General features: G+C 36.4%; 1 protein-coding gene across 5 annotated transcripts in view; it reads left to right on the forward strand.

The window, feature by feature from the left end:
* Positions 1–24,975, forward strand: part of LOC116757160 (complement factor H-like) — a 120,352-nt gene that overhangs the window by 18,922 nt on the left and 76,455 nt on the right. For 4 of the 5 annotated variants that reach the window (XM_032638586.1, XM_032638577.1, XM_032638605.1 and 1 more), the window contains 3 exons: positions 4,784–4,957; positions 8,659–8,841; positions 9,281–9,457. In XM_032638586.1, coding sequence (XP_032494477.1) covers positions 4,784–4,957; positions 8,659–8,841; positions 9,281–9,457 — 534 coding nt within the window. The remainder of the gene's footprint in view (positions 1–4,783; positions 4,958–8,658; positions 8,842–9,280; positions 9,458–24,975) is intronic. The other variant, XM_032638595.1, reaches the window with a different exon arrangement.

Here is a 24,975-nt window from a genome sequence, read left to right on the forward strand (position 1 = left end):
AATTGTCTTCTATCTGGTCTATGTTTTGTACGTGTCAGGGGTTTTATTTGAGGGTGATTTGTCAAAACTTTGGTCTCTGTATCCAATAAGGGGTAGTCTCTGACAACAAGTCACTCACAGGAATAAATAAAAGTACCAAGACCTGTTAAATAAAAGCCACCTTTGATGCAAATCTCTCTGTTCCCTGTACAGACTGGATTTTTTACGATTCACAACAGAGTGTTAACCTTGAATTAATTATTTTTATTTCAGATGCTTAATGGTTGCTTCTAAAAGTAGAAAAAATTTGGCCTTACATATTCAGACAGTCTCAAATATTATTATTATTATTATTATTATTATTATTTTAATAGAAGCACCTACCTAGGCTAACTTCTCTTAAACATTGCCCTGGCAATGTTTTAATAACATTATTTATTTTAATGGAGATCATGATTATTTTAATGGAGATCCCTAGAAGTTCTTCTACTCTTAAATAATTTAACAAAATCTCCCAATATTATTTAGTAGGTATCTTAGTGAAACACGTTTATTTATATATTGTGACTTTTGAGTTCAAACTTTGGTACTCAGTTCAGCTGTAAAAACTAAGACATGGGGCTTCCCTGGTGGTGCAGTGGTTGAGAGTCTGCCTGCCGATGCAGGGGACACAGGTTCATGCCCCGGTCCGGGAGGATCCCACATGCCGGGGAGCGGCTGGGCCCGTGAGCCATGGTGACTGAGCCTGCGCGTCCGGAGCCCGTGCTCCGCAACGGGAGAGGCCACAACAGTGAGAGGCCCACGTACTGCAAAAAAAAAAGAAAACAAACAAAACTAAGACATGTAAACTGGACTTCAATGTGTATATGAAAATATGATAGATATAGCAGAATGTAGTGAAAGAGAAAAAACAGAAAAGAATAAATGAACACATTTAAGGTTCATTTGAAGTTAGTGTTAATTAGTGAAGACCTATTTCACATAAAACTTGTGTTTAGGTGATCACATGTAATTTCTATTATTTCTAATATAATCGTTGCTAATCATGTTAGCAACAGAGGCATACTGAAGCTTATCTGGCAGAATGGAATATAAAGTTAAGACCAATTAGGAGACTACTGTACTACCTCTAAAAGCTGACCATACACAGTGGAGGTGTCTTATGAAAGGGAGGAGATATATAAGCAATAATACCAACTTTATAGAACATGGTGTTTGACTGAATTTTGAAGTGATGTGGAGGAAGGAATATAGGGGTAAATTTCCAGGCTTCTGTCATGAGGTTCTTGTGTCACAAATTCCAATGTTATATACAGGAAGAAAAGCATATACTGAAAGAAGGATGATGATTTAGTTTGATATATGATAAGCTGAGTATGCTTTTGAGTTTTACACATGGACCTGTCCAATGTGAGCTGCAACTGGATATATGGACTGAAGAATTTATTAGCATAACAGGGAAGCTTTATGTCATGGACAAGTCTTGAATTACACAGAGAATATGATGAGGAAAACAACAAAATCAAGGACAAATACTCATGTAGATCCAAGTACAAGGCATCTCTCTTCATTCATACAACACTTACAGGGTCTTCAGGGAAGATGTTTCTGGCGTGGTGATAAGCATCGCTATGAAGATTTAGAGGAGAATCGTTCAAGACACAAGGAGCAGAAAGTGCAAATGATAGGCCTAAGCTTGGCATGTGTGAAAACCAGACTGAAGGTTAGTGTGGTGGTAGCACAGAAAATAAGTAGGAAAGTGGTAGGGGATGCGATTGGAAAAATAGGCTGGGCCTAAGAATTAAGTGGAGTGGTGGAAGAAGAGGAGTAACTATAAGTAAACTAAACAAAATTAAATCGTGTTGTTCAGACAAAGATAAGGAGAAGTAGGACATAAAAAGGCAATGCACTGGGGAACTTCAAGAAGTCGGTGATCAGCGGTGTCAAATATTACAGAGTTTAGCCAATAATATACACCAGACACTGTAATATGTGGAATACAAAGATTTTTGAATTTGGAAATTGTAGGATATTGGTGACTTCTGTCAGAGCAATGTCAGCACAATGGTGGTGTGAGAAGCCAGATGGAAACAGGTTGAAGAATAAATGGGAGGAGGAATATAATACCTTAGTGTAGTGTAAGTGTCTGCGACATTAAACTTTTGATTGCCAAGGCATACATTTTTTTTTTTTTTTTTTTGCGGTACGCGGGCCTCTCACTGTTGTGGCCTCTCCTGTTGCGGAGCACAGGCTCCGGACGCACAGGCTCAGCGGCCATGGCTCACGGGCCCAGCTGCTCCGCGGCATGTGGGATCTTCCCGGACCGGGGCACGAACCCGTGTCCCCTGCATCGGCAGGCGGACTCTCAACCACTGTGCCACCAGGGAAGCCCCAAGGCATACATTTTAAAGGCATTTATCTTGAGTAAACATACTGTCAGCTGTATGACACAGCTACTGTCAAAATAACTAGTTAAGGAACCAGATTGCCGTGCCCATGAAGGTCCCTTTATAGAAAGCCCTGGGTGACCTAGATAACTGACAGCTTTTCCCTTCCCTCATCCTAATTCCCACTCTTCTGCTTTAAATTCACCAATAAAGGGTGAACCTGAGAACCGTAGACACCCACTCTGTGACCCTAATAAAAACAGAGCTGCAAGTTCGTTCTGTCTCTGTCTCTCTTTCTCTTTCTCTCTTTTTCTACCTCTGACCTCACTGTGGGGTACACTGCTCAGGTGTACTGGGTACACTTGAGTAATACTTGACCTGTGAGTAATAAATCTTGTTCTTCAGAGTTTCCTGATGATTGTTGCTGAGGGGCCTCTTGCAATCATAATAAGAACCACAGGGCTGGTCCACCCACAGCATTGACTCCTGTCGGGAAATGTCTGTGGAGGCTCCACACAAGCAGTACAGCCCAGGTGGGTGCCTCAGACAACCCAGCTGACAGCGTCCCTATGGATAGGCTGAGAATGATACAACAATTACCTAAACTTGGACAAAGGGTAGAGAGAAGGAGTTTAAAATGGGAGAAGTTTTCATATCCGTCTAAGACAGAGTGGTTGACAAAATGAGAGAGAGAGAAGAAATAAACAATGGTTCAACATCCATGGAAAAATGAGAAGTTTGAGAAGCTGTCTTGAATTTGAACACACACAAGAAACAAACAACAACAGCAGCAGCAACAACAACAACAACAACACACCTTATTATCAAAGACTAAGGGAAAGGCTTAAGTCCAGGATAGATGCAGCTAAAGTTGAAGAAATCTTGGGAAAAAAACGCTAGGGAACTCACGACTGGTAGTCTCAATTGTTTCCTGTGAATGCAAGGACTTATTATCTGTTGATGAGAGAGCAATTGTATTAGGCGCCTTGAGCAAAGTAAGGAGACTGTGGGTCACTGACTTCGGGAAATGGAAACAAAAGTAAATTAGGAGCATATAAACAAATGAATTTCAGGCAATGCTGAATGTCCACCACAGGTTTTTAGCCCAAAATACAATATGGCACCATTATAGATGGCTCTGTAACATTTCTACAATAGTTAAAAAGCATGATATTTTATTAGAAAAGGAATATTGCAAATTGCTCCATTGTTGAGATATAGCAAAGTTGACATAAGTGACTGAGAAAAGCTTTATAAATTAGGAAAAACTAGGTAAAGGGATAACACACTATAATCCCCGTGTCAAATCCAGCCTGTCCCCTTTTTTGTAAACAAAGATTTATTGGAACAGAGCCATGCGCATTTGTGTATGTATTGTTTATGGCTACGCTTGCCCTACAATGGCAGAGCAGAGTAGTTACATCAGAGACCTTTCATCTGGCCCTTTCTATAAAAGGTTTTTCAAATCCTGGGTTCGGTTTTTCTATTACAGGAAGAAAAATGTATTCCAAAATCTCAGTGGCTTAATACACTAAAGTGTATCTCCTATTCATGCTCACTTCCAGTGTAGGTCAGAAGGGTCTCTGCTCATCATTTTCATTGTAAGAATCAGGGGATGGAGACATCACCTTTCCATGTTCTTTTTGTTGTTGTTGTTGTGGTATGTGGGCCTCTCACTGTTGTGGTCTCTCCCGTTGCGGAGCACAGGCTCCGGACGCGCAGGCTCAGCAGCCATGGCTCACGGGCTCAGCCGCTCCGCGGCATGTGGGATCTTCCCGGACTGGGGTACGAACCCGTGTCCCCTGCATCGGCAGGCGGACTCTCAACCACTGCGCCACCAGGGAAGCCCTCTATGTTCTTCCTTTAATCACTGCAGCTGTGGGGAAGAGAACATAAAAATTCACACAATGACTGTTACAGTCACAATGACTGTTCCTCCCTAAAGGAAAACATATTACTTCCATATTCATTTCGTTGTCCTATGCAAGCCATGTGTTTATGTCTACTTCAAAGGGGCTGGGGTATACTATCCAACCAAGCGTTTGCGGGGAGGAGACTCAGAATATTTGTAAATAGTACTTGTGAGAATGACAGAAGCTGAGGAACTTGCAGAAAGTGGAAAGAATAGCTGAAGTGATATACCAAGAATTCATTGCCAGGTATGGAATATCATGAAGCATGTGTTGGCTTTGGAGAAAGAGGATTCAAGAATCCAGGGGGCACAAATACATTAGATGAGAAATACAATGGAGGGAAATACGAGTGATACAGCAGGAAGGGCATGAGGCTGTGCTCATTTTCATGACCTTTTGTGCTGTACTAAGAACAAATAACATCCACTTTTATATTTTTATATGCTTGATTATTTTTAATGGATAGTTATTTCTATATTGTACACATACCTTTTTTCTTTTCAGAAATAACATGTGATCCTCCTGATATTCCAAATGGTATTCACACACCTCAATTAGCCAAATACAGAGGTGAATATGAAATCACTTATAAGTGTAAAAGTGGCTTTGCTCCTGTGATCCAGGGAAATGTAGCAACGTGCACCAGCCAGGGCTGGTCACCTGCTCCAAGATGTTCCTGTAAGTTTCACTCATATCTTTTTTTTTTTTTTTTTTTTTGCGGTACGCGGGCCTCTCACTTTTGTGGTCTCTCCCATTGCGGAGCACAGGCTCCGGAAGCGCAGGCTCAGTGGCCATGGCTCACGGGCCCAGCCACTCCACGGCATGTGGGATCTTCCCAGACCGGGGCACGAACCCATGTCCCCTGCATCGGCAGGCGGACTCTCAACCACTGCGCCACCAGGGAAGCCCCACTCATATCTTGACCTACTTCTTAATTCTGAAGTTTCTTTCTCTTAAACACACAAAAATGGGGACAGAATAAATCCAAGTATTTGCCCTACTGTGTATGCAAAGTAGAGGTTTTAGAGGCATTCTTTGCTTTTCAAAGTAGACAGTTCTAAGGAGGAATAAAAACATTTTTGTAAACTAAAAACTCTTTAAATTTTTTGCTACTCAAAGTTAAATATATGTCTGTGTGTATGAATATATAATTCTCGAATATAATTCTAATATCTGAACTAAAACATTGAGTAAGACTTACATCACCTAACACCTAGTATATTAGTTATCTAGTGCTGTGTAAAAATATTCTCCCAAAACATATGGGCTTAAAACAACACACCTTTATATTCTTAGAGCTCCTATGGGTCAGGAATTAGGAAGTGGCTTAGTTGGCTAGCTCTGAGTCACACTTCTTGGGTTGCAGTCGGGGTGCTGGCCTGGGCTGCAAGTCACCTGATGGCTCATTTGCTTCCTAGGCTCTCTCACCTGGCTTTGGGCGGGAAGCCTCAATACCTTACCACATGGGCATCTCCGCAGATTGCTTGAGAGGAAGCTATCTTTCTCCAGAGCTAGTGATCCCAGAGAGAGCAGGAAGTTTCCATACCATTTATGACCTGGTCACACACTGTCACCGTCACTTCAGCCATATGTATTCTTTAGAAGTGAGTCACTAAGTCCAGCACATTCAAGTGTGGGGAGTTAGGCTCTAATTTTGGGAGGGAGGAATGTACAAGACATTGTGGAATTTTCTAAAACTATCACATTTAGAAAAATGTCACTCAACTGAACAGAGTATTTTATTTCTAGGGATGCTTCCTTTACCTTTTTTCAAGTGTTTTCTGTCTCTACAATCATATTCTTTTTCTTTATACATCACAGTTTATTGTAAAGATGCACTACAGTTAAACTCGATCTTGCATGAAAGAAAAATGTAATGATACAAATAATAGATCAGTGACCTCAATGTTAATTCCAGGCATAAGTCCAAAATGATTTTTCAAAGTATGAGTCCCTTAAAAAGGAAGCCATTATCAGTATGAAACAGATTTCAATGTGCATAAGAAATATAAGAGAAATATTTAATCATGTTAAAGTTTGGTTTATGAATATGGCAGATGAGCCTGACTGTACCTCAACGAGTTTATCCCACAAGGGAACTTCCGAAGTTCTTGCGGACAGGATGGGGAAATTGACCAATTAGATGGTTTATCAGATATTCATAATTTCATTAAATAAACCTATCTTATTATCAGATTCAGGACTGTGTTCTCAGGCCTGCTCCATTCCTCCAGTTTAATGGTGTAGAGGAGATGCAGTACAAATTCACCGCTGGAATGATACTGGGGTGCTGAAAGAGAATCTGCATTAGGACAGATTCATCACTCAGAAAGACTCCCATGTGTGAGGTTGGATCTAATAACATGAAATTGAACAGTGATAACTGTAAGATCCTGGGTTTGGGCCATAGAAGTCAGCTGCACAAGTACAGAAAGACTAGAAACACTTTTAAAAATTAGTGAATATTTTAATCAGTTTTGAGATAGTCTGAGCCAACACAGTGATGGCACAGCCAAAGCTGCTCATGAGACCAGAGCTCGTGTTGGTAGAACTGTGAGAGGGTAGTGAGGCTGTTGTAAGTCCTGCCAATGTTAGTGCTGATCTGAGCACAGTGGAATAGTACACGTGCTTCAGGAAATGATCTGGTTAGAGAGATACAAACGCATTCACATGTGACCGAATGAAAGACAAGAATAGGAACAGGGCTTGGGCCAGTGATAGTAATAATACTTACTTTCAATTATGCCCTCTGTGTGTACCTTTTGGAAACGAATCTCAATGGATTATTTAACTGTATTCATATTGTATGAAGAAACATAATGAAGTGGATAAACATACTAGTTCTGAAATCAGATCATCAGGATTCAAATCTCTGCTCTACAATTTAATGGCAAAGTTAATTGAGTTCTTTAAGATTTGGTTCTTGCAAATACAAAGACCCAAGCTTGCCCAACGTAGAATTATTGTTAAATATACATATCTTGACATAACATGATGGAATTTGTAAAATCCATGGATGAGGAGAAAATCTTCTAAATCTCCAAAAAGTAGTGTGAAAAACACTAGTCTGTTACTTAAAAAGAATGAGAGTAAATAAGCATTTCAATCTTAAAAGAGTGGGAAGCTTCACAAAAGTGGGGGAAATCTATCAATGATGAGAGATACAGACTATAGGACAAGAATCTATACCAAGAGAAGGTATCATTCACAAGTCTTTGTTAAAGAAAGACATTAGGATATGCAAAGATTCAAAGTTTATAATTCACATAGCAAGTCTGTAAAAACAGCTTGAAAGATTTCTGTAATCATACAAAAAAGAAAACGGATCATTGATCTTAAGGAAGATATAAATGGTAATGAATATTGTGTGTGCATGTTGTACATTTCTTTAATATGTTGCATATGTGTTCTTTTAATATCATATTTCATGATGTAAAATAAATACTAGTGTAGTATTAAAAGTATTAGATTATCTCCAAACCATCCAATAAAAAGGGTAAATTTTTCTGAAAAATATTATGTATAAAATTGTTATAAACAACATAACACTTAAGAATACATGTGAAAATCACTCAATATATAAGAATAACAATAAATGTGATTATATTATACCTCATTTAAAATATTTATAAGAAACAGTGAAAAAAACATCATTCTCCAATTAAAATTAGAAATAAGCATTCAAGTGTTTCCCTTAATCGTAACCATTTGGATATTAAGAATTATTCATCCATTGTTCATTTCTCTGATTAGATAAAGAAGGGAAAATATGCCTTAATGTCTAGTTTGAGAGTTAAGTAAGAATGTTTTTTTTCTGTGTAATGTGATCAATGGATCAATGGATCAACTGTTGTGCTTCTCTACACTTATCACACATTTCCAATAAATAGAAAAGTAAACTAATGAGTGTTAATCTAAAAACAAAAACTGTTTTCCTACATTGACTTGGTCTGAGAATAAAAGCCAGGATCCTGCTTTTTGATGAGAATGAAAGAGAAAGGAAAAGAAGACAGATGAGCTGCATGGTAAAATTTGTACTTTCATCTCTTGATTAAGATGCTAATTTAGTCAACCAAGGCTAGGACTTATGTACTTAAGGATAGTTAAATCAATAGCTCTGTATAGTTTTCTACCAAGAGAGCTCACATACAAATTTTATGTAATATGACCCACAAGACATAATTTGATCTTCATTAGCAAGGACCTCCTTACATACCTCAGTCATCTGAGTTTTCTATAACTTTTCTTTTCCTAGAAACTCTTAATGCAATGAGGGTAATTAAGCTAGTAGGAATATAATTCATAGGTGAAACATCTGATCTCTAATTTGATTGCTTACTAAGGTAAAACATTCATACCGTTTTTTTTTTTATTCCAAGTGAAACCTTGCGATTTTCCAGTAATAAAACATGGAAGGTTAACTTATGCATATAGAGAATACTTTCCAGCAAGCTTACATCAACGGTTCCACTATTACTGTAATCACTATTTTGTGCCACAAAATCACGAGTCTTACCTTACATGCACACGAAACGGATGGTCTCCAGAAGTACCGTGCCTCAGTAAGTAAACCTCTTAATTTTATGTGTATAAATCTTCCAAGGAGTGGAGAAACAATAGTACATAAGTGAGTACAATTAAGTCTTACACAACAAAAATAAGGCCAAGGGTCAAGTTCTGTGAGCAAAAAGACCCAAATACGCCTTCTTTTTATGAGGAGCTTTCCATGGAAATCACATGAGAAATATACAGACTTTATAAGAATATTTGTATCATTTACACATATTGTAATTATAAAAACTAAAGATAAATAACATGGTATATTGATTTTTTTTTCTTTTTTAACAAACACGTGGTAGTAGCTTTCATTGTCATTAAGTTATTTGTTCTTTTTGAATACTAATGCATTGTCAGGTAAATACCATAAAGTTAATTTTTAATGTGCTATTTTACCAAATATATGTTATTTTTTTTCTTTTCTCTTGTCTTTGTGATCCTTAGGACAATGTATTTTCAAATACTTGGAAAATGGATATGGCCCAAAGTACGACGAAAAATGGTTACAAGGTGCAACTGTAAGAGTTTATTGCCATCCTGGCTACAGTCTTCAGAATAACCAGAACACAATGACCTGTACAGAGAATGGCTGGTCTCCTCTTCCCATATGCACCCGTGTCAGTGAGTAAACTGGTCCAAGATCCCAGTATATTTATAATTTTCTAAGACTCAGCTATATTATCCACTGCAAAATGTTTTTATCAACTTTTTCTTGTTTTGCCAAAGGACTTATTTAGTTTTATTTTTTACAAGTGTGTGTGAGTGTATGTACAGACTTCTTGATAAGTCTATAACAAAATAAATGTGCCTATTGATAGACATTAGTCAAGAATACAGGGGAAAAAAAAAACACAAAGAAGAAACCTATAATAACAGAGAGATGTCAGCAAGATGACCAAATAGGAGTTTTACTGTCTCTCCTGATACAAACTTTGACAATCATGAATCGATAAGAATATCTTTGTGGGATTCTAGGAGTCTAGCAGAGAAATTATAGCACACTGTTGGAGCACAGAGATTCAGGACTGAATGCATCAAAGATGGTTAGAGGAACAGTTTCACTTTACCTGTGTCACCTCTTCCCTAAAGTAGCACAGCTTAGTGCCCAGAGAGACCCCCTCAGCACAGGATTTCACCTGTGGGGGAAAATAAGAGCATGTGAGTAAGGGCCAACTTCCTCAACTTGCAATACTGATCAAAAGGCCCACTTCTCTTTCACCCCGTCCGGAATACTGGGGTAATCTGCATGACTGAGGGGTGGCGAGAGGCCAGGAGTACAGCATCCAGGGCTAGAATTCATCAAGAGACAAGGATCCTACTGACCATTTTGTAGACACCACCAGCTGGCTGAGGTAGAGGTGAAGAAGTTCAAGAAGATGACAGAGGGCCTGGGGCCCAGCATCATCAGGGACCTCGCTGTGGCAGGACTGGAGATGCAGGTAAAACTGCTCCAGAGCCTGGGCCTAAAATCAACCCTCATCACCGATGGCTCCACTCCAATCAACCTCTTCTTCAACAAAGCTTTGGGTCTGCTGGAGCTCAGGTCTGAGGCCCAGCCCCCAACCAAGAAGGCAGCCTAGGGGCCCAGAGCCCAAGAGGGCTTGCTTCTCCCCTCCACTGCTGGCTCTCTAACTCTTAGAAGCAACATGTCATGCCTTAGCCCCCTACTGCACTGACAAATAAAATTGACACTTCTGGGCATTTAAAAAAAAAGGAAGCCCACCCTCTAACCATTGCAGACACCTAGTTTGTGAATCCTTCTCACCCATGGGCACCCTCAACACATCCACATCCCCCTGCCCCATGGCCAGCTCCCTGTGTATGTCCCCAAGGTGGCGATGCAAACTTTTGCAGATGACTAGTGGGACATCTAGAAGCCATCCTGACCCTGTGGGATTGTGAGAAAATACACAAACATGAGCATTTGTCATCGCCGCAGGGAAAGCAACCAGGAAGCTGTCAGCACACAGACTGGCTTTGCCAGATAGGGGGAAGCATACAATCTTCAAAATTCTCTCCCACAAGGGATCAAGATGTGTGGAACTGGCGTGTCCTTAAAAAAGGTCTGGGAAAGCCTGTAGCAGTGTGACAGAATGTATTTTCCTCCCCGGTCAGTCTGTAAAGACTGGAGGAAGCAATTGCTTCTTTAAGTGTGAAGACAGCAACAGGTGACTTCAAGAAACAAAAAAATCAAAGGACTACAATACAAACAAAAGAGCATATCAGTTTTCTGTTAACTGACCTCAAATAATGGATATGTACAATTTATCTGATAGATGCTTCAATATAGTTACTTTAAAGAACTTCACTGAGATGCAAGAAAACACAGGCAATTCAAAGGAGTCAGATAAACAATAATTGAACAAAACAAGAAGTTTAACAGCGAGATAGAAAACATAAAAAAACAAAACAGTAATTCTGAAAGTAAAGAATACAATGAATGAAGTGACAAATACAATGGAGAGCATCAACCATAAACTATCAAGCAGAAAAAATAACTCATTTGAAAGTATCCTGTCAGAGTGAAGAAAGCCTACAGGAATGATTGGAGACCATCAAGAGAAGCATTGTAGAGATTATGGGTGTCCCAGGAGAAGAATGGGAGAAAGAGCAGAATGTTTATGTAAAGAAATAATGGCTGGGAAGACATGGACATTCAAGATCATGCATTTCATAAGTCCTCAAACAGATTCAAACAAGAGATATTCTATATACAAGACACATTGTAAACAACTGTCTAAAATCAAAGGCAAAGAGAATTTTTGAAGCTGAGAGAAAAACCTCCACAAACAAAAGGGATTCCCCATAAAGATATAAGCAGGTTAATAAAACTGCAGAAACACTGCACACCAGGAGAGAGAGGGATGAAATATTCAAATTACTGAAAGAAAAAAACCTGCAACTGAAGAATTATTTGCCTGGGAAAGCAGTCTTGTAGCAATGAATGGGATATAAAGGCTTTCCCAGACGAATAAAAACTGAAGGAATTCATTAGTACTAGATCTGTCTTACAAGAAATGCTGAAAGGAGTTCTTCAAGCTGAAAGAAAAGGATGTTAATTAGTAATGTGAAACCATGAAAATATACAACACATACAAAATAATGTAAATTGTGATATCAAAAACAAAATAGGTGGGGAGGAAAGTGAAAGGGTAAAGTGTGTATGCAATCAAAGTGAATTTGTTATCAGTTACAAATAGACTGTTAAACCTGTAAGATATTTTGTGTAAGCCTTGTGGTAACCACAAAACAAAACCTATTTCAGATACACAAAAGATAAAGGAATCAAAGTGTACCACTACAGAAAATCATGAATTCTCATGAATTCTCTAAGAAAGGGTGCAAGAGAAACACCAAGGAACAATATTTACTATATAGTGGCCAGAAAACAGTTAATGAGATTGTATTAGTAAGTCCTTACCTATCAATAATAACATTGAAAGTAAATGCATTCTATTCTCCAATCAAAAGGCATAGAGAGTGCATTTAAAAAAAAAAAGGGAGAACAAACAGAAGATCCAACTATAAACTACCTAGAGGTAAAACTAAACTGAAACTCACTTCAGCATTTAGGACACCCAAAGGCTAAAGTGAATGAAAAGACAATATTCCATGCAAATGGACATCAAAAAAGAGCAGGGATAGCAATACTTATTTCAGAAAAATAGACTTTTAGTCAAAACTGTAAACAAGAGACAAGAAGGGATCAAATCAAGAGGATTTAACAACTGTAAATATATATGTATCCAGCATGGGAGCACCTAAGTACATTAAGCAAATTCTAACAGATCTAAACAGAGAAATAGCAGTATAATAATAGTAGGGGAGTTCAATACTCTACTTTCAAAAATGGGTAGATCGTTCACCCAGAAAATCAATAAAGAGCAATTCGACTGGAACCAAACTTAAACAAATGTACCTAACAGACATATCAGAAAACATTCCATTCAACAGCAGAATATATATTCATCCTATGCATACACAGAACATTCTCCAGGAGAGATAACATGCTAGGTCACAAAACAAGCCTTAAAAACCTTAAGATGATTGAAAGTATACCAAACATTTTTTGGACCACAATTGTATGAAACTAAACAATCAATAACAGGAAGAAAAGTAGAAAACTGACAGTATGTGGAAACAAAACATTTCTCAACAATGGGTCAAAATAGAGATCAGGGAGAAATAAAAATATATTCTAAAGGAAATGAAAATTTAAGCACAACAAAAGCAGTCCTATGAGGAGAATTTATAGTGATAAAATCATATATTAAGAAAAAAGGAAGATCTCCAAAGAACAAGCCAATTTTATACTCAAAGAAAAAGAACAAACTAAGCATGAAGTTAGCAGAAAGAAGGAAATAACAAAGATCAGAACAGAAATATATGAAATAGAGGCCAGAGAATACAACAGAAAAGATAACAACATACCTGCTTTTGCAAAAAGATAAACAAAATGAACAAACCTAAAGCTATATTAAGAAAAAAAAAGAGATAAAACTCATATAAGTTAAGTCAGAAATGAAAGACGAGACATTACAATTGATGCCACAGCAATGCCAAGGATCATAAAAGACAACGATGAACTATCATATGCCAACAAATTGGATAACCTAGAAGAAATGGATAAATTCCTAGAAACTTATAATTCAACAATACTAACTCATTTAACAATAGAAAATCTGAACAGAATAAAATTAGAAATAAAATTGAATCAGAAATTTAAAATCTCCCAATGAAGTAAAGCTCAGGACCAGATGATCTTATTGGTAAATTACACCAAGGATTTAAAGAAGAAATGCCAATCCTTCTCAAACCATTCAACAAAACCCAATGGCATATTTTACATAAGTAAAATAAATAATCCTAAAATTCATATGGAAACACAAAATACCCCCTTTTCTTGAGAAAGAACAACAAAGCTGGATGCATTACACTTCCTGATTTCAAACTATAGTTTGAGAGCAATAGTAATCAAAATAGTATGATTCTGGCATAAATAATAGACACATAGCCAATGGAATAGAATTGAAACCCAGAAATAAGCCCGTGTGTCACCTAATATTTAACAAGGCAATCAAAAATACGCCATGGGGAAATGATGGTGTCTTTAGTAAATGGTGCTGGGAAAACTGGATATGTACAAATAAGAATGAAATTGGACCCCTATATGAAAACACCAACAAAAATTAACTCTAAATGAATTAGAGACTTAAATATAAGACCTGAAACCATAAATGTCATAAAAGAAAACTTGGGGAGCTAGTTTCTTGACATTGGTTTGGGCAATGATATTTTTTGATATGTCACCAAAAGCACAAGTAACAAAAACAAAATTTAAGTGGGACTGTATTAAACTAAAAGTTCTGTTCAGCAAATCAACAAATGAAAAGGTAAACTATGGAATTGAAAACCATATATCTAATAAGAGGATAATACTTTAAAAAAAGGACTTTTACAACTCAATAGCAGAAAAATCAAATAATCTGATTTAAAAATGAGCAAAGGATCTGAGTGGACATTTTTCTGAAGAATACACACAAATGGCCAACAAATACATGAGCAGATAGTAAAACAATTACTAATCTTCAGGGAAATACAAATCAAAACCACAATGAGTTATTACCTCACACCTTTTAGAATGTCTTTTATCAAAAAATATAAGTGTTGGGCTTCCCTGGTGGCGCAGTGGTTGAGAGTCCGCCTGCCGATGCAGGGGACGCGGGTTCGTGCCCCGGTCCGGGAAGATCCCACATGCCGTGGAGCGGCTGGGCCTGTAAGCCATGGCCACTGAGCCTGCGCGTCCGGAGCCTGTGCTCCGCAACAGGAGAGGCCACAACACTTGAGAGGGCCGCATACCGCAAAAAAAAAAAAAAAGTATATATAAGTGTTGGCAAGGATGTGGAGAAAAGGGAATCCTTGTACACTTCAGTTGGAATTTAATTTGTTACAAGTCTATTGAAATCAGTGTGGAATTTCCTCAAAAAAATTAATAGAACTTTCATATGACCCAGCAATCTCATTCCTAGGTATGTATCCAACAGAAATAAAATCAATATCTCAAAGACATATCTGCAGTCCCATGTTCATTTTAGCATTATTCACAGTATCCAAGCTTTGGAAACAACTTAGGGGTCAGCAAATAAATAAACAAATAAAAGAATAAAGATGTGATCTATATATGTAAAATGGAATATTACTCAGCCACAAGAAAAAAAAGAAGTCCTGCCATTTGATACAACATGGATGAACATAGAGGACATTATGCTAAGTGAAATAAGAAAGAAAGAAAGAAGGAAGGAAGGAAGGAAGGGGGGAAAGAGAGAGAGAGAAAGAAAGGGAAAGAAAAGATTGAATTCATAGAAACAAAGAGAAGGAAGGAAGGAAGAAAAGGAAGGGAGAAGGAAGGAAGGAAGAAAAGGAAGGGAGAAGGAAGGAAGGAAGGAAGGAAGAAAAAGGAAGGGAGAAGGAAGGGAGGGAGGGAAGGAAGGAAGGGAGGGAGGAAGGAAGGAAGGAAGGAAGGAAGGAAGGAAGGAAGGAAGGAAGGAGAGAAGGAGAGAAGGAGAAAAGAAAAGAAAAGAAAGTGTGGAATGGTAGTTACAAGGACATGAAGGTGAGGGAAGTGGGGAGATGCTGGTCCAAAGGTGTAAGGTTTCATGTATAATATGAATAATTCTGGGGATGTACAGCTTGGTGATATAGTTAATAATACTATATTGTATGCTTGAAATTTGCTAAGAGAGTAGATTTACAGCATTCCAAGTACACATACAAAGAAAAGGTAATATGTGAGGTGATGAATGTGTTAATTAACCCTATTGTGATAAATGTATATGTATACCAAAACATCTCATTGTATACATTATACATATAAAGTTTTAATTGTTAACTATATATCAATTAAGCTAGGGGGATACCTACAACATACACAAAAGATAAAAAGAAAGTAAAAAATTACAAAACAATCAAATAACAATGAAAGGTAGAAAGACATTGAAAAAACAATTGCAGAGTAAGCTAGTTAACAAAATATCAATAGTAAGTGCTCACTTATAATGATTAATTTAAATGTAAATGGACTACACTCACCTATCAAAAGGAATAGAACACCTGAATGGTTAAAAAAACAAGATTTAATAATTTGCTGTCTATAAAAGGCTTATTTTAGAATTAAAGACACAGATGGGCTAAACATGAACATATGGAAAATGATATTCATGCAAATCAAAGCCAAAAGACAGCAGGAGGGGCTGTCAGAAAAAATTGACTTTTTGTCTAAATTGTTTCTTGCAACAAAGAAGGTTGTTATATAATAATAAAAGTGTGAAATCAACAGGAAAATGGATTATAAACATATAAACACCCACCATTAGAACTCCTAAATATATAAACCCAATATTCACAGGTCTGATTAGAAGAAATTGAGAGCAATACAATAATAGTAGGAGATTTTAATACTCCATTTTCAATATTGGATAGAATGTCCAGACAGAATTTTAATAAAGAAAAAGCAGATTTGAACAACACTGTAAACTAAGTGAACCTAATAGATATGTACAAAACTTTCCACTCAACAACAGAAGAATACACATTCTTCCCAAGTCCACATGGAATAATCTCTGGAAGGATATGACCTGTTTGGTCACAAAACAAGTCCTGACAAATTTTAGAAGAGAGAAATCATGCCAAGTTTTTTTTTTAACCACATTGAAATAAAACAAGAATACAGTAACAGAAAAAAAGAAGAAAAGAGAAAATCTACAGATATGTGCAAAATAAACAACAAACTCTTGAACAACAGTTTGATCAGAGAGGAAATCATAAGGAATTTTTAAAAAATCTTAAGACAAATCAGAACAAAATAGGACATACCAACAATAATGAGATACTGCAAAAGCAGTACTGAGGGAAGTTTTTTATTATAAATGCGTACATTAAAACAAAAGAAAAATCTTATGTAAACAACCTAAATTTATACTTTAAAGCACTAGAAAAAGAACAAACTAAGACCAAAGTTAGAGAAAGGAGGAAATAATGAAGATAAGAACAGAAATAAATCAAATGAACAATAAAAAAAATCAACAAAATGAAAGATTGGATTTTTGAAAAAATAAACAAAATTGATAAAAGCTTAGCTAGACAAAAAAAGATAGACCAATCAAATTTAAGACAAGTAAAATCAGAAATGAAAGAGGAGACATTATACAGGATGACTCAAGAATAAAGATAATCATAGGGACTAATGAACAAAAATATGCCAACAAATTTTATAACCTGGAAGAAATGGACAAATTCTGAGATACATATAACCTACCAAAACTGAGTCAAGAAAAATATATATAAAGTCTAAAATGTCCAACAACAAATAAGGAGATTGAAGCAAGTCTCCACCAAAAAAAAAAACCTCCCAAAAGAGAAAATACTGGGAACAGATGGCTTCATGGGTGAATTCTTTGAAGCATTTAATAAGAATTGGTAACAATCCTACTAAAAACTCCTTAAAAATCAAAGAAAATTTACATTCCCACCAACAGTGTTCCCTTTTCTCCACACCCTCTCCAGCATTTATTGTTTGTAGATTTTTTGATGATGGCTATTCTGACTGGTGTGAGATGATATCTCATTGTAGTTTTGATTTGCATTTCTCTAATGATTAATGATGTTGAGCATTCTTTCATGTGTTTGTTGGCAATCTGTATATCTTCTTTGGAGAAATGTCTATTTAGGTCTTCTGCCCATTTTTGGATTGGGTTGTTTGTTTTTTTGTTATTGAGCTGCATGAGCTGCTTGTAAATTTTGGAGATTAATCCTTTGTCAGTTGCTTCATTTGCAAATATTTTCTCCCATTCTGAGGGTTATCTTTTGGTCTTGTTTATGGGTTCCTTTGCTGTGCAAAAGCTTTTAAGTTTCATTAGGTCCCATTTGTTTATTTTTGTTTTTATTTCCATTTCTCTAGGAGGCGGGTCAAAAAGGATCTTGCTGTGATTTATGTCATAGAGTGTCCTGCCTATGTTTTCCTCTAAGAGTTTGACAGTTTCTGGCCTTACATTTAGGTCTTTAATCCATTTTGAGCTTATTTTTGTGTATGGTGTTAGGGATTGTTCTAATCTCATACTTTACAATGGAATATTACTCAGCCCTAAAAAGAAACGAAATTGAGTTATTTGTAGTGAGGTGGATGGACCTAGAGTCTGTCATACAGAGTGAAGTAAGTCAGAAAGAGAAAAACAAATACCGTATGCTAAAACATATATATGGAATCTAAGAAAAAGAAAAAGGGTCATGAAGAACCTAGGGGTAAGACAGGAATAAAGACACAGACCTACTAGAGAATGGACTTGAGGATATGGGGAGGGGGAAGGGTAAGCTGTGAGAAAGTGAGAGAGTGGCATGGACATTATACACTACCAAATGTAAGGTAGATAGCTAGTGGGAAGCAGCCGCATAGCACAGGGAGATCAGCTCAGTGCTTTGTGACCACCTAGAGGGGTGGGATAGGGAGGGTGGGAGGGAGGGAGATGTAAGAGGGAAGAGATATGGGAACATATGTATATGTATAGCTGATTCACTTTGTTATAAAGCAGAAACTAACACACCATTGTAAAGCAGTTATACTCCAATAAAGATGTTAAAAAAATAAACTTGGTTAGACTATGACTGTCCCAGATTAAAACAAAAAAAAAATCAAAGAAAAGAGAATACTTCCAAACTCATTTTGTGAGCTCAGCATCAGTCTGATAGCAAAGCTAAAGATACCATAAGCAGAGAAAACTATAGCTAAAGGTATCATAAGCAGAGAAAACTATCTGAACATGGATGCAAAAAATTGTAGTACAATGATAAAAGAAATTAGACATAGATAAATGGAAACATATCCAGTGCTAGTGCATCAGAAGCTTGAGTGTTGTTAAAATATCCCTACTACCCAACGTGATGGACAGATGCAATTCAGTCCCTACCAAAATCCCACTGGTGTTCTTTACAGAAATGGAAAAAAATCATAAAATTTGTATGGAACCACAGAAGGCCTGAATAGCCAACGCAATCTTGAGCAAGAAAAAAAAGCTGAGGACATCATGCTTCCAGATTTCAAATATATTACAAAAATTACTGTAATCAAAATAGTATGCTACTGGCATAAAAACAAATATACAGTCCAATGGAAGAGAATACAAAGCCCAGAAATAAATCCATGCATTTATTAATAATACATAATTGAGACACAATCAACTTATCTATGACAAGGGTGCCTAGAATACACGAGTGGGAAAGGATAGTCTCTTCAAATAGTTTTACTGAAACTGGATATCCACATGCATAAGAAAAAAACTGGGACCTTATTTCACACCACATACAAAAATCAACTCAAAATATATTAAAGATTATATGTGAAGTCCCTTTATCATTATATAATGCCCTTCTTTGTCTTTTTGTTATAGACTTTGACTCTGGCTACCCCACGTTTCTTGGCATTTCCATTTGCAGGAAATATCGTTTTTCATCACCTCAATTTTAGTCTGTGTGTATCTGGGTTTTTTTTTTTTTTTGGTGGTACATGGGCCTCTCGCTGTTGTGTCCTCTCCCGTTGCGGAGCACAGGCTCTGGACACGCAGGCTCAGCGGCCATGGCTCATGGGCCCAGCTGCTCTGTGGCATGTGGGATCTTCCCGGACCGGGGCACGAACCCGTGTCCCCTGCATCGGCAGGCGGACTCTCAACCACTGCGCCACCAGGGAAGCCCTAGTCTGTGTGTATCTTTAGCAGGCAGCATATAATAGGGTCTTGTTTTTCTATCCAATCAGCCACCCTATGTCTTTTGATTGGAGCATTTAGTACATTGACATTTAGAGTGATTATTGTTATGTACGTACTTATTGCCATTTTCTTACATGTTTTTTCGTTGTTTTTGTGGTACTCTGTTTTGTTTTTTTTTTATTTTTATTGGAGTATAGCTGATTTACAATGCTGTGTTAGTTTCAGGTGTACAGCAAAGTGAATCGATTATATATATACATATATATGTATGTATGTATATATATATCCATTCTTTTTCATATTCTTTTCCATATATGTTATTACAGAATATTGAGTAGAGTTCCCTGGGCCATACAGTAGGTCCTTATTAGTTGTCTATTTTTATATATACTAGTGTGTATGTGTATACATTAACCCCAATCTCCTAATTTATCACTTCTCCCTGTATTTCCCCTTTGGTAACCATAAGTTTGATTTTGAGATCTGTGAGTCTGTTTCTGTTTTGTGAATAAGTTCATTTGTATCATTTTTTTAGATTCTGCATATAAGTGATATCATACAATATTTCTCTTTCTCTGTCTGACTTACTTCACTCAGTATAATAATCTCTAGGTCCATCCATGTTGCTGCAAATAGCATTATTTCGTTCTTTTTTATAACTGAGTAATATTCATATATATATATATATAAAATACCATTATATATATATATGGTGTGTGTATATATATATATGGTGTGTGTGTATATATATATATGTAATATATATATGTATTATATATATATACCACATCTTTATCCATTCATCTGTCAACAGACATTTAGGTTGCTTCCATGTTTTGGCTGATGTAAATAGTGCTTTAATGAGCATTGGGGTGCATGTATATTTTCGAATTATACTTTTCTCCAGATATATGCCCTGGAGTGGGATTGCTGCATCATATGGTAGCTCATATTCAGTTTTTTAAGGAACCACCATACTGTTGTCCATAATGGTTGTACCAGTTTACATTCACACCAACAGTGTAGGAGGGTACCCTTTTCTCCGCACCCTCTCCATCATTTATAGTTTGTAGACTTTTTGATGATGGCCATTTTGACTGGTGTGATGTGTTACCTCATTGCAGTTTTGATTTGCATTTCTCTAATAATTGGTGATGTTGAGCATCTTCATGTGCCTCTTGGCCATCTGTATGTCTTCTTCGAAGAAATGTCTATTTAGATCTCTTGCTGATTTTTTTTATTGGGTTGGATTTTTTTTTTTGATATTAAGCTGCATGAGCTGGTTCTATATTTTGGAGCTTAATCCCTTGTCGGTCACTTTGTTTGCAAATATTTTCTCCCATTCTGTGGGTTGTCTTCATTTTGTTTATGGTTTCCTTTGCTGTGCAAAAGCTTTTAAGTTTAGCTAGGTCCCATTTCTTTATTTTTGTTTTAATTTTCATTACTCTAGGAGGTGGGTCAGAAAAGATATTGCTGTGATTTATGTGAGAGAATGTTCTGCCTGTGTTTTTCTTCAAGAGCTTTATAGTATCTGGTCTTACATTTAAGTCCTTAATCCATTTTGAGTTTATTTTTCCATAAGGTGTTAGGGAGTGTTCTAATTTCATTAGTTTACATGTAGCCATCCAGTTTTCCCAGCACCACTTATTGAAGAGACTGTCTTTTCTCCATTGTGTATTCTTGCCTCCTTTGTTATAGATTAGTTGAACATATGTGCATGGTTCTATCTCTGGACTTCTTATCCTGTTCCATTGATCTATATTTCTGTTTTTGTGCCAGTACCATACTGTCTTGATTACTGTAGCTTTGTAGTATATTCTAAAGTCCAGGAGCCTGATTCCTCCAGCTCCATTTTTCTTTCTCAAGATTGCTTTAGCTATGCATGGTCTTTTGTGTTTCCATACAAATTGTAAAATTTTCTATTCTAATTCTGTGAAAAATGCCATTGGTAATTTGATAAGAATTGCATTGAATCTGTAGATTGCTTTGGGTAGTATAGTCATTTTCACAATATTCATTCTTCCAGTGCAAGAACATCATATATCTCTCCATCTCTTTTTGTCATCTTTGATTTCTTTCATCAGTGTCTTATAGTTTTCTGCATACAGGTCTTTTGTTTCCTTAGGTAGGCTTATTCCTAGGTATTTTATTCTTTTGCTTACAGTGGTAAATGGGATTGCTTCCTTAATTTATCTTTCTGATCTTTCATTGTTAGTGTATAGGAATGCCAGAGATTTCTGTTCTTTAATTTTGTATCCTGCAAATTTACCAAATTCATTGATTAGTTCTAGTAGTTTTCTGGTGGCATCCTTAGGATTTTCTGTGTATAGTATCATGTCTTCTGTGAACACTGACAGTTTTACTTCTTTTCAAAAGTGTATTCCTTTTATTTCTTTTTCTTCTCTGATTGCCATGGCTAGGACTTCCAATACTATGTTGAATAATAGTGGTGAGAGTGAACATCCTTGTCTTGTTCCTGATCTTAGAGGAAATGCTTTCAGTTTTTCACCATTGAGAATGATGTTTTCTGTGGGTTTGTTGTATATGGCCTTTATTATGTTAAAGCACGATCCCTTTATGCTCACTTTCTGGAGATTTTTTATCATAAATGGGTGTTGAATTTTGACAAAAGCTTTTCCTGCATCTATTGAGATGATCAAATGGTTTTTCTTCTTCAATTTGTTAATATTGTGTATCACATTGATTGATTTTCATATATTGAAGAATCCCTGCATCCCTGGGATAAATCCCACTTGATCATGGTGTATGATCCTTTTAATGTGCTGTTGGATTCTGTTTGCTAGTATTCTGTTGAGGATTTTTGCATCTATGTTCATCAGTGATATTGGCCTGTAATTTTCTTTTTCTGTGATATCTTTGTCTGGTTTTGTTATCAGGGCGATGGTGGCTTCATAGAATGAGCTTGGGTGTGTACCTTTCTCTGCAACTTTTTGGGAGCATTTGAGAAGGATGGGTGTTAGCTTTTCCCTACAAGTTTGATAGAATTTTCCCATGAAGCCAGCTTCCCTGGACTTTTGTTTGTTGGAAGATTTTTAATTGCAATTTCAATTCCATTACTTGTGATTGTTCTGTTTTATATTTTCTATTTCTTCCTGGTTCAGTCTTGGAAGGTTGCACCTTTCCAAGAATTTGTCCATTTCTTCGTGTTTGTCCATTTTATCGGCATATAGTTGTTTGTAGTAGTCTCTTATAATCCTTTGTATTTCTGCAGTGTCAGTTTGGATTTCTCCTTTTTCATTTCTAATTTTATTGATTTGAGTCTTCTCCCTTTTTTTCTTGATAAGTATGGCTAAAGGTTTATCAATTTTGTTTATCTTCTCAAAGAACTAGCTTTTAGTTTCATTGATTTTTGCTATTGGTTTCTTCATTTCTATATCATTTATTTCTGCTTTGATTTCTTTCTTCGTACTAACTTTGGGTTTTGTTGTTCTTCTTCTCTAGTTGCTTTAGGTGTAAGTTTAGATTGTTTATTTGAAATTTTTCTTGTTTCCCAAGGTAGGATTGAATTGCTATAAAATTCCCTGCTAGAACTATTTTTTGCTGCATCTGATATGTTTTGGGTCGTCATGTTTTTGTTGTCATTTGTTTCTATGAATTTTTTGATTTCCTCTTTTATTTCTTCAGTAATTTCTTGGTTATTTAGTAGTGTATTGTTTAACCTCTGTGTGTTTGTATTTTTTAGTTTTTTCCTGTAATTGATTTCTAATTTAATAGCATTGTTTTTGGAAAAGATGCTTGAAAGGATTTCAATTTTCTTGAATTTACTGAGACTTGATTTGTGACTCCAGATGTAATCTATCCTGGAATTTTCTGTGTGCATTTGAGAACAAAGTGTATTCTGCTGCTTTTGGGTGGAATGTCTTAGAAATATCAGTTAAGTCTGTTTGGTCTTATTGTGTCATTTAAAGCTTGTGTTTCCTTATTTATTTTCTGTCTGGATGATCTGTCCATTGGTGTAAGTGGGGTGTTAAGTCCCCCACTATTATTGTGTTACTGTCAACTTCCCCTTTTATGGCTGTTAGCATTTGCCTTATGTATTGAAGTGTTTCTATGTTGGGTGCACAAATATTTATAATGGTTAAATCTTCTTCTTGGATTGATCCCCTGATCATTAGGTAGTGTCCTTTAATGTCTCTTGCAACAGTCTTTATTTTAAAGTCTATTTTATCTGATATGAATATTGCTACTCCAGGTTTCTTTTGATTTTCATTTGCATGGAATAACTTTTTCTCTCCCCTCACTTTCAGTCTGTATGTGTCCCTAGATCTGAAGTGAGTGTCTTTTAGGCAGCATATATATGGGTCTTGTTTTTGTATCCATTCGGCCAGTTTGTGACTTTTGGTGGGCATTTAATTCATTTACATTCAACGTTATTATCAATATGTATTTTCCTACTACCACTTTCTTAATTGTTTTGCGTTTGTTTTTGTGGGCCTTTTTCTGCTCTTGTGTTTCCCACCTAGAGAATTTCCTTCAGCATTTGTTGTAAAGCTGATTTGGTGGTGCTGAATTCTCTTAGCTTTTGCTTGTCTGAAAAGCTTTTGATTTCTGTGTTGAATCTGAATGAGATCCTTGCTTGGTATTATAGTCTTGGTTGTAGGTTTTTCCCTTTCATCATTTTAAATATATCCTGTCAATTCCTTCTGGCCTGCAGAGTTTCTGATGAAAAATCAGCTGATAACCTTATGGGGATTCCCTTGAACATTATTTGTTGCTTTTCCCTTGCTGCTTTTTGTATTTTTTCTTTGAATTTAATTTTTGTTTGATTAATGTGTGTCTTGGCATGTTTCTCCATGGGCTTATCCTGTATGGGACTCTCTGTGCTTCCTGGACTTGTAGTTTAGTTTTATAAACTAAAACTAAAACTTATAGTTTTTGCCTATGATCTCTTCAAATATTTTCTCAGACCCTTTCTGTTTCTCTTATTCTTCTGAGACCCCTACAGTTTGAATGTTGGTTTGTTTAATGTTGTCCCAGAAGTCTCTGAGACTGGCCTCATTTCTTTTCATTCTTTACTCTGCTCCTTGACAGTTACTTCCACCATTCTATCTTCAAGCTCACTTATTTTTTCTTCTGCCTCAGTTACTTTGCTATTGATTCCTTATAGTGTATTTTCCATTTTCCATTATTTTGTTTTTCACCACTGTTTGTTTATTCTTTAGTTCTTCTAGGTCCTTATTAAACATTTCTTGTATTTTCTTAATCCATTCTTCCATTCTATTTCTGAGATTTTGGATCATCTTTACTATCATTACTCTGAATTGATTTTCAGGTAGGTTGCTTTTTTTCCTCTTCATTTATTTGGTCTTTTAGGTTTTTACCTTGCTCCTTTGTCTGCGACATATTTTTTGTCATCTCATTTTT

This window comes from Phocoena sinus, chromosome 1, assembly GCF_008692025.1.
Source record: "Phocoena sinus isolate mPhoSin1 chromosome 1, mPhoSin1.pri, whole genome shotgun sequence".
Lineage (NCBI taxonomy): Eukaryota > Metazoa > Chordata > Mammalia > Artiodactyla > Phocoenidae > Phocoena > Phocoena sinus.